The sequence below is a fragment of the Scardinius erythrophthalmus genome, assembly GCF_964197995.2.
Source record: "Scardinius erythrophthalmus genome assembly, chromosome: 9".
NCBI lineage: Eukaryota > Metazoa > Chordata > Actinopteri > Cypriniformes > Leuciscidae > Scardinius > Scardinius erythrophthalmus.
The window spans coordinates 10,785,356-10,793,443 of record NC_138229.1 but is presented as its reverse complement, the minus strand read 5'-3'; the positions used below and the strand labels follow the sequence as shown (position 1 = coordinate 10,793,443).

The 8,088-nt window shown below is 42.8% G+C and overlaps 1 protein-coding gene across 2 annotated transcripts; it reads left to right on the top strand.

Annotated features, from left to right (window-relative positions):
• The first annotated feature begins 548 nt into the window (after positions 1-548).
• Positions 549-7,605, top strand: vcpip1 (valosin containing protein (p97)/p47 complex interacting protein 1). Of its 2 annotated transcripts, XM_081374222.1 has the most exons (4): positions 549-3,302; positions 3,572-3,658; positions 4,876-5,551; positions 7,031-7,605. In XM_081374222.1, exons 1-3 carry the CDS (start codon positions 707-709, stop codon positions 5,523-5,525), a joined length of 3,333 nt encoding a protein of 1,110 aa, XP_081230348.1. In that variant the 5' UTR covers positions 549-706; the 3' UTR covers positions 5,526-5,551; positions 7,031-7,605. The 2 variants fall into 2 exon arrangements, with proteins under 2 accessions (XP_081230348.1, XP_081230347.1); XM_081374221.1 differs by having other exon boundaries at positions 555-3,302; positions 4,876-7,600.
• The last annotated feature ends 483 nt before the right edge of the window (positions 7,606-8,088 follow it).

The following is an 8,088-nucleotide window of genomic DNA, read 5'->3' as shown; positions in this document are numbered from 1 at the left end:
ACTATTTTCTTTGGTTTCTCATTACTGTTGTTACAAAAAAACGGACTGTGAAAATGATTTAATCGATAAATATTCGATCACATCATAATAAATTATTATTATTTGACATGACCTATATATCTCAACATTATTTTTAATTCTTCTGCCAGTGAAATTTAAGCATTAATTTGTTACAGAGAAAGAGAAATAAACAATCTATGTTAATTACATTAATCCTGTTATTTCTAAAACAACTGCAGTTTATTCTCACGCCCATATAAAAACTGCTGAACTCAATAAACACAACACAACCTTTGGCCTTCTTTGTATTGTGGATATTGTAGTTTTGTTAAAGTCACTTTTACAATATCTTCCGTCTATGGTCGTAGATCGTATGCTACGTCCCAGCCATAGTAAATAAATAGGGCACTTGATAAATAAAAGACAACTCAATCATTTTTTAATAATATTAGAATGCCTTTTACTTATTATTTTTTAAAATAACGTCGTTGCAAGACCTCTAGACCTGTGACGATTGTGAACAACAATTCCCAGCATGCTTTGTGCTCCCCACAGGGTCACGCTGTGTTACAGATCTGCTTCCGTGTTGTGTTTGTTACTGGAAAACAGAAACTGCGTGAGGTGACATAATTTTCTATTGACCGTCACTGATTAGACAGCGATGCTTTTGTAAACCGCTGCGTCAGAAGAGATATCAGATTGGACTATGTCGTTGATTCCGGGCTCAAAGCAGAAGGACAGGCGCATTTTATGCGGGATGTGCCCGGACCCGCAGTGCCAGGCGAAGCTCTTCTTCCCTGCACACACCTCCATGAGCATCGAGTGCACTGAGTGCGGCCAAAGACACGAGCAGAAGAATCTCGCGAATGTGGAGGAAGTGACTGACCCAGATGTAGTGCTTCATAATTTACTGAGAAATGCTTTGCTGGGTGTGCCAGGCCCTCCCAAAAAGGGCTCAGAGCTGGTGAAAGTGATGGGACTGTCCAACTATCACTGCAAGCTGCTGTCACCCATCCTCACCCGCTATGGCATGGACAAACAGACGGGCACTGCCAAACTCTTGAAGGAAATGAACCAGGGAGACATCTTTGACTGCTCACTTCTTGGGGACCGTGCATTTCTCATCGAGCAAGAGCATGTGTCCACTGTTGGGTATGGACGGGATCGGTCAGGGAGCCTGATCTACCTGCATGACACTTTGGAGGAGATCAAGAAAGCAAACTTGAATAGAGAGTGTCTTATTCCCGTGCATGTGGATGGAGACGGACACTGCCTGGTCCACGCCGTGTCCAGGGCGTTAGTTGGACGTGAGCTGTTCTGGCATGCCCTTCGAGAGAACCTAAAGCTCAATTTCAGTCAATATCTTGGTCGCTACAAAGCTCTTTTCCAGGACTTTATAGATGCAGCAGAATGGGAAGACATCATTAACGAGTGTGACCCGTTGTTTATCCCTCCAGAAGGCGTTCCGTTGGGGCTGCGGAACATCCACATATTTGGCCTGGCGAATGTACTGCACAGACCCATAATCCTATTGGACTCACTGAGCGGCATGCGCAGCTCAGGCGATTACTCCGCCACCTTCTTGCCGGGCTTGGTTCCAGAGGAGCATTGCAGAGGAAAAGATGGCACTCTGAACAAACCCATCTGCATCGCCTGGAGCAGCTCTGGCAGAAATCACTATCTGCCCCTAGTGGGCATCAAGGGCGTAGCTTTGCCCCGTTTACCTGCTGCGCTGCTCCCGAAAGCTTGGGGTGTTCCTCAAGAGCTGATTCGCAAATACGTGAGCTTGGACTCCAGTGGAAGCTGTGTGATCGGGGGAGACCGGAGCCTGCAGGATAAGTACCTGCTGCGGCTCGTAGGCGCAATGGAGGACGTCTTCATGGACAAGCACGGTATCCACCCCGCTCTTGTCGCCGACGTCCACCAGTACATATATCGACGCACTGGAGTGATCGGCGTGCAGCCGGAGGAGGTCACAGAAGCGGCGAAGAAATCCGTTCAGGAGGGCCGTCTCCACCGCTGCCTTGTCTGCAATGCCCTTTCTGAACTCCACGTGCCAGCGGAGTGGCTCATCCCGGGAGGGAAACTCTACAACTTGGCCAAGTCGACTCATGGGACGCTGCGAGCGGACAAGAACTACAGCTTTCCTTTGAATAGTTTGGTCTGTTCCTATAACCCAGAAAAAGATGTGCTCGTGCCTGACTACAAACTCAGTTCGCTCGCGGCCTGCACCTGGTGTCACGGGACCTCGGTGCGGCGCGTTTGTGGCGACGGCTCTGTAGTCTATTTGGACGGAGACCGTACCAACACTCGCTCGCAGGGTGGGAAGTGCGGCTGTGGGTTTAAGCACTTCTGGGGGGGGAAGGAGTATGAAAATCTTCCCGAAGCCTTCCCCATCACTCTGGAGTGGGCCGGCCGTGTGGTGCGAGAGACCGTTTACTGGTTCCAGTACGAAACGGATCAGACGCTCAACAGCAACGTTTACGACGTAACAATGCGACTCGTCACGAAGCACTTCCCCGGTGAGTTTGGCAGCGAGATCCTAGTCCAAAAAGTTGTGAACACCATTTTGCATCACACCGCCAAGCGGAGCCAAGACGAATACAATCCGGTTGCCATCGAAGGTGCTCACGCACAGGACGGGGAACACGGGGGTGAATCGGCCTCACGCCCTCCAACTAAAATCATCCTGACGGGACAGAAGGGCAAAACCCTGCATAAAGAGGAGCTGGTGATGAGCAAAACTGAGAGGGTCTTGCAGCACAGCATCAGCGAGCAGGCCGCCCTCTCCCAGCGCCGCAGCACAGACCGCGTGCGCCAGCAGGATCCTCGCCCGGCATCTCCTTCATCTTCATCATCCTCTGCTCCTCCCACGCCCACCAAAGTGCCACCCACCAGCGGGGAGAAGAAGATACGTGTAACAACCAGCGATGGCCGGCAAGCCATGCTCACGCTGCAGCCGCACACCACCTACAGTGATCTCCAGAACTCCATCATCCAGGTCTTCAACTTGTCGTCCGGACAGTTGTGCATCCGACACGGCTTCCCCCCTCGAGAGCTGCCCCCGCCCCGTCCTGAGGACCAGAACCAGCCAGTGGCACTCCAGCATGGCGACCGCATCTCTGTGGAAGCGCTGAAAGAGAGCTCACCCGATACTCACATGACCCAGACCCAGACCCACACTCACGCACCACAAACTCAAACTCACTCTGACACACACCTCAGTCGCACCAGTAGCAGGGAACTTCAGGACAACATTGACCTTGAGATGTCATCACTCTGTCTCCTGGCAGCACTCATGGGTAAGAAACACTTTATGCTTTATGAAATTACAGTAAGACTGACTGTCTCGTACTAGAATCAGCGTCTACATAAGCTCTTTTATGTTCTTAAGTATGTGTGCTCTTTTTGTCTCTTTGACTCAAACTTATCGCTGTAATATCAGAATTCTTCTTCTGTAATTTGAGATTCTGCTCTCTTTCATCAGTTCTGCCTAAACCTTGTATGTTGTGAGACCTGAATCTGTTGATTTGATGTCTTGTCTCTTCCTCTTTCTTGCTGTTTCTTTCAGGTGAAGATGTCTGGTCTTATGCTAAGAAACTGCCTCACCTGTTCCAGCAAGGAGGAGTCTTTTACAATATTGTGAAGAAAGACATGGGTAGTCTGTTATTTTTCCCTTTTTCTCACACACAGTTTCAGTTCAGTTTATAAAATTCCAAATTGTGCTTTATTGGCATGAGACAGAATTTTACCGTAAGTATTTGCAAAAGCAATATTGTCAATAGGATGGGATTTGAGAAATGGTTCTTATTAAAACTGGTTCTATTTTCCTAAATATACAGAATCATTTTCATGGTTTGTGATGTGGAACTTGACCCTCTGTTTATCAGGATTCTTGTTTTTCTGCCTCTGGCTGAGAGATGCAATGCAGCTGAATAAAAAAAAATTGTTTTGATTAACCATAATTTCTATATGTAATAATATATACATTAGGACTCTATGGTCAGAGAACAGTAGTGAAAATCTAATGCATTTTTCTAATTTAATAAAAAAAATATTACAAATTATATTATCAGCATAACAATTTGTGAACAAAAGTGAAAAGTTTAATTGAGAAATTAAAATAAATTTAAGAATGTCTTAGTATTTGGTCTGTCTCTTTTATATTTACTTTCATGACAGCAGGACTCGAGCTGTATGAAAGCCACAAGTTTGTGTAAAACCTGATAGCCATGTTTTCCAGCATGATTCAAGACTGATCCAAAGTGCATATTGTGCTTCATCAGATTCAAGAACATCTAACCGTTCACATGATCATTGTCACAAATTGATTTAATTTGATTAGTGACCTAGAAATAGCTCAGAATCTTAAATATTTCTTATTTAAAAAAAAAAAATATATATATATATATATATATATATATATATATATATAATATAATATAATATATAATAATTTTTTATTTTTTTATTATTATTTTTATTTTGTACAAATGTGTGATAGGCCTACTAAGTCAAAAACATATTTCAATACATTTTATAATTTTTGGGGGGTTTTATTATATTGTTCCACAAAAATTAGTATTTTGTGATGCATATTGTTATCGTATGTAAAGATATGGCAAACATTTGTCAAATTAAACTGACTATACAATTATTATTTTTTTTATTACTTGTAATTATGTAAATAAATAACATTTGTGCAAAAATTGCAATATAATATAGTATTAAAAAAAGCGAGTATAGCAAAAGTAGCAAAAGTAGCTATTAATTTAGAAGGTGTGTAATATCATAATTTAGAAGGTGTGTAATATCATAATGTATGTTTTTTTTTTTTTGTATGAATATACTAATATTCTCAATTTCTGTGTTAAGGTCTGTTGGACGGGAAGCACTGCACACTGCCCCACTTGTCGGGCAAGACGTTTGTGTTCAATTCATCAGAGGAGCGTTTGGAGCTGTGTGTGGACACAGCCGGTCATTTTCCAGTGGGCCCTGACGTGGAGGAGCTCGTCCAGGAGGCCCTTTCCCAACTCCGCTCAGACGCAGCCTCCCGTAGCCACGAGGGAAGCCCCGCCCACAGCCTGCGATTGGGCGCCGGTGGTGCGGTGCGCAAGAAAGAGCAGAACGTCACTGCCTTCCAGGGCAAAGGTCACTCCTTGGGTTCCGCCCCTCCTGAACACCCGCCAATCAGGCGGCAACACAGCAGTGGTGTGGATCTCAGCAGCAGCGTTCGCGACGAAGGGTTAACGTTGTCAGGGGAGGATTTGGTGCGCGTGGCCCCGGGCATGCTCACTTTACGTGAGGGCCGCGGCATGGGGCTGGAGCCCGCCGTGATCGAGGCCCAGCGGCAGCGCCTGCAGGAGATGGTCTCAAACATACAAGCGTCCATGGACAAACACTTGCGCCAGCATGCAACAGCTAGGCATGATGGGGAGGAAGAAGAGACTCCTGACAAACAGGAGGAGATGGAGAGTCATGGGGCGGAGCCTCCCAGCACCTTTGAGCCCATGGACCAATCCTGATGCTTCATTACCCTTACAGCAGCAGAGTGAGCTTCCTGGCATAACACACATACACACACACACACACACTGTGATCCGACTAATATAAGGGTGCAGCCGATTTACTAACGTAAGTGTCTTTTTAGTGCAAAACGCATTCCTTATATTCTCAAAGTCTTAAGATGTGAAATTTGAAGTGATTATTTAGGGTAGTGAGTGTTGGCTTTCATCCACTTAAAATATATACATGGTGCACACACTAATTTATTGCGAGAGATAGGTCAACTAAAAGTGAAAATTCTGTTATTCCTTTACTCATCTTCATGTCGGTCCAAACCTGTACAACACAAAAGAAGATATTTTGAACCGTTTTTGTCCACATAATAAACATTGGACCCTATTGGCTTTCTTAGTATGGACAAAAAAAAACATAACAATTCACAGAAGAAAGTATGTCAGAATGGCATGAGGGTGAGTAAATTATGACAGAATTTTCATTTTTGAGTGAATTATCCCTTTAAGATCACCCTTGAGCTTTGCTTGTATGCAGATGCATAGTACTTATATAATCAAAGTGCACTTTGACCCTCATTGCTGGATTCACGGCTCTGCTATCAACATAATTACAACCTAATTCTTCACAATCAAATTTGAAACTTTGACTGTCTCACTGAGTCTAAACTTCAGCCCTGTGTGCACTTAGTAGTGGCCGGCGGAACAAACCAGGTGTCAGCTCAGTGAGGTAGTCATCTTTTGCACTTCTCTACCCTGTATTACCCACAATGCATTGCTGTCCATCCAAAGAACACTACATGGGTAAAAGCCTGTAAAAAGAGTTCTAGCAGCATTTCACATTCACTTAAACGTCCCACTACAAACTTAAAGCTCAGAAACCTCTCTCAGCAGGGCAGCATGGAGTATCCGTAGATCTGAGAGCAAGTTTCTGTTCTGAAATCTATGATTGGCCTTTGAACTCTTGACAATGATGCTTTTATGCAGCCCAGAGTTGTTCAGACTTATTATTTGGTTTTGTTGTGCCCTTTTGCATGTCCTTTCTTCTTTGAACACTGTTCAGTGCAAGACAATTCCAACAGGTTTACTTAGTATCGGAATGTAATGTAGATTTCGGCTAAATCCAAATGGAAAGTAGCAGAGTTGGTGATACTTTCAGGATATTCTGATTTCAGCGCTATGGTATTGTTAGCTGTGTTAGGCCATGATAAAATGCTGAAGTATAGGGCAATGTGTGTCAAGGACGGTTTGAGTTCAGAAAAAAATTCTAAACAGATTTTTCTTGTCACCTTGGCAACTGATTCATATGAACCAAAAACAAATGACAGTAAAACTGATTACTAGAGCTCTTGATCTTTGTGCTTCGGTCCCTGGGTAGAACATAAAAACAGATGGAAAATCCTAGAGATTGTTGAACTTTGCTGAGCTGTTGCATTTAACACGATATTGCCAAAAAACAAACAGGTGATCAAACCTGTTATTAACAGCCTTAACGAGTCTTCTACCCTCCCCAGCTCTGATCTGCAGTGTTTGTGCGTGACACTTCTCCCAATGGTGCCGTATGACAGAGGATCCGAGAAGGATAAACTGGAGTATTGGAACGAGGCCTGACTTTGGTCAAAGGCCAAGTGAAGCATGATGATGTTAGAGGCCCTGATGAGCTTTTGCTTTTTAAAAGATTTATTTTTATTTTTTGCTGTTGATGTTTTTCGGCAGCATTTATACCAGAGCACTTTTCTGTGTGGGCGTGTTTATTAGCTCTTGAAAATAATTGATATTGTTGGTGTAAAGAAGAGCAGCACAAAGAGATGTTTTACTGCTTCACGTAACAGACTCAAGCGCAGGTTGTTTCTCTGTGACTGCTGCCCTCCTGATATATTGTATTCCAGTGTACAATAGTGGTATATATTGTATTATACTTTCATCTGTACAGATATTGAATCTGTTTTGTTTTTTTCCCTTCTGGATTGTTTCTCCTCTGTTTTTCAATAAAAACAGTTGGACGTTTCTACACAGCTGAATCTGCTGTTTGCATGCTTGATTACTTTTCAGCTTAACAACAATAAAGTTATTCCATCTGTATGAAACGATGTGGTCACTGTTTCTGAATCACTTTCTCACACAAAGCTAGTGGTGTTTTCAGTTCTCTCTAATAGGTCACAAATGGACCACATCTATTTTAATTAGTGGTAATACTTAACTATTAGGGTTTTTTTTTACTGAATTTTACTGTATACTAACATAAAATAAAAAATTAATCTTGGTATATTTTAAATTCTACACACTGCTGTTCAGATAATATTATAAAATTATTACAAATTAAAATGTAATTTATTTATTGCTGAATTTTCAGCATCACTCTTCAGTGTCGCATGATCCTTCAGAAGTCATTCTAATATGCTGATTTGATGCTCAAGAAACATTTAATTTTATCAATGCAGAAAACAGTTCACATTTTTGTGGAAACTGATCATTTTTTTATGTCAGGATTCTTTGATGAACAGAAAGTTCAAAAGAACAGCATTTATTTGACATTATAAATCTTTTTTAACATGTTTTTACTGCCAGTTAT

Excerpts from the sequence above, each read along its gene's own strand:
- vcpip1 (XM_081374222.1), top strand. The coding sequence starts at position 707 with ATGTCGTTGATTCCGGGCTCAAAGCAGAAGGACAGGCGCATTTTATGC. Across the intron at positions 3,303-3,571 it reads TCTCCTGGCAGCACTCATGG|GTGAAGATGTCTGGTCTTAT; the intron begins GTAAGAAACACT and ends TGTTTCTTTCAG. Across the intron at positions 3,659-4,875 it reads TATTGTGAAGAAAGACATGG|GTCTGTTGGACGGGAAGCAC; the intron begins GTAGTCTGTTAT and ends TTCTGTGTTAAG.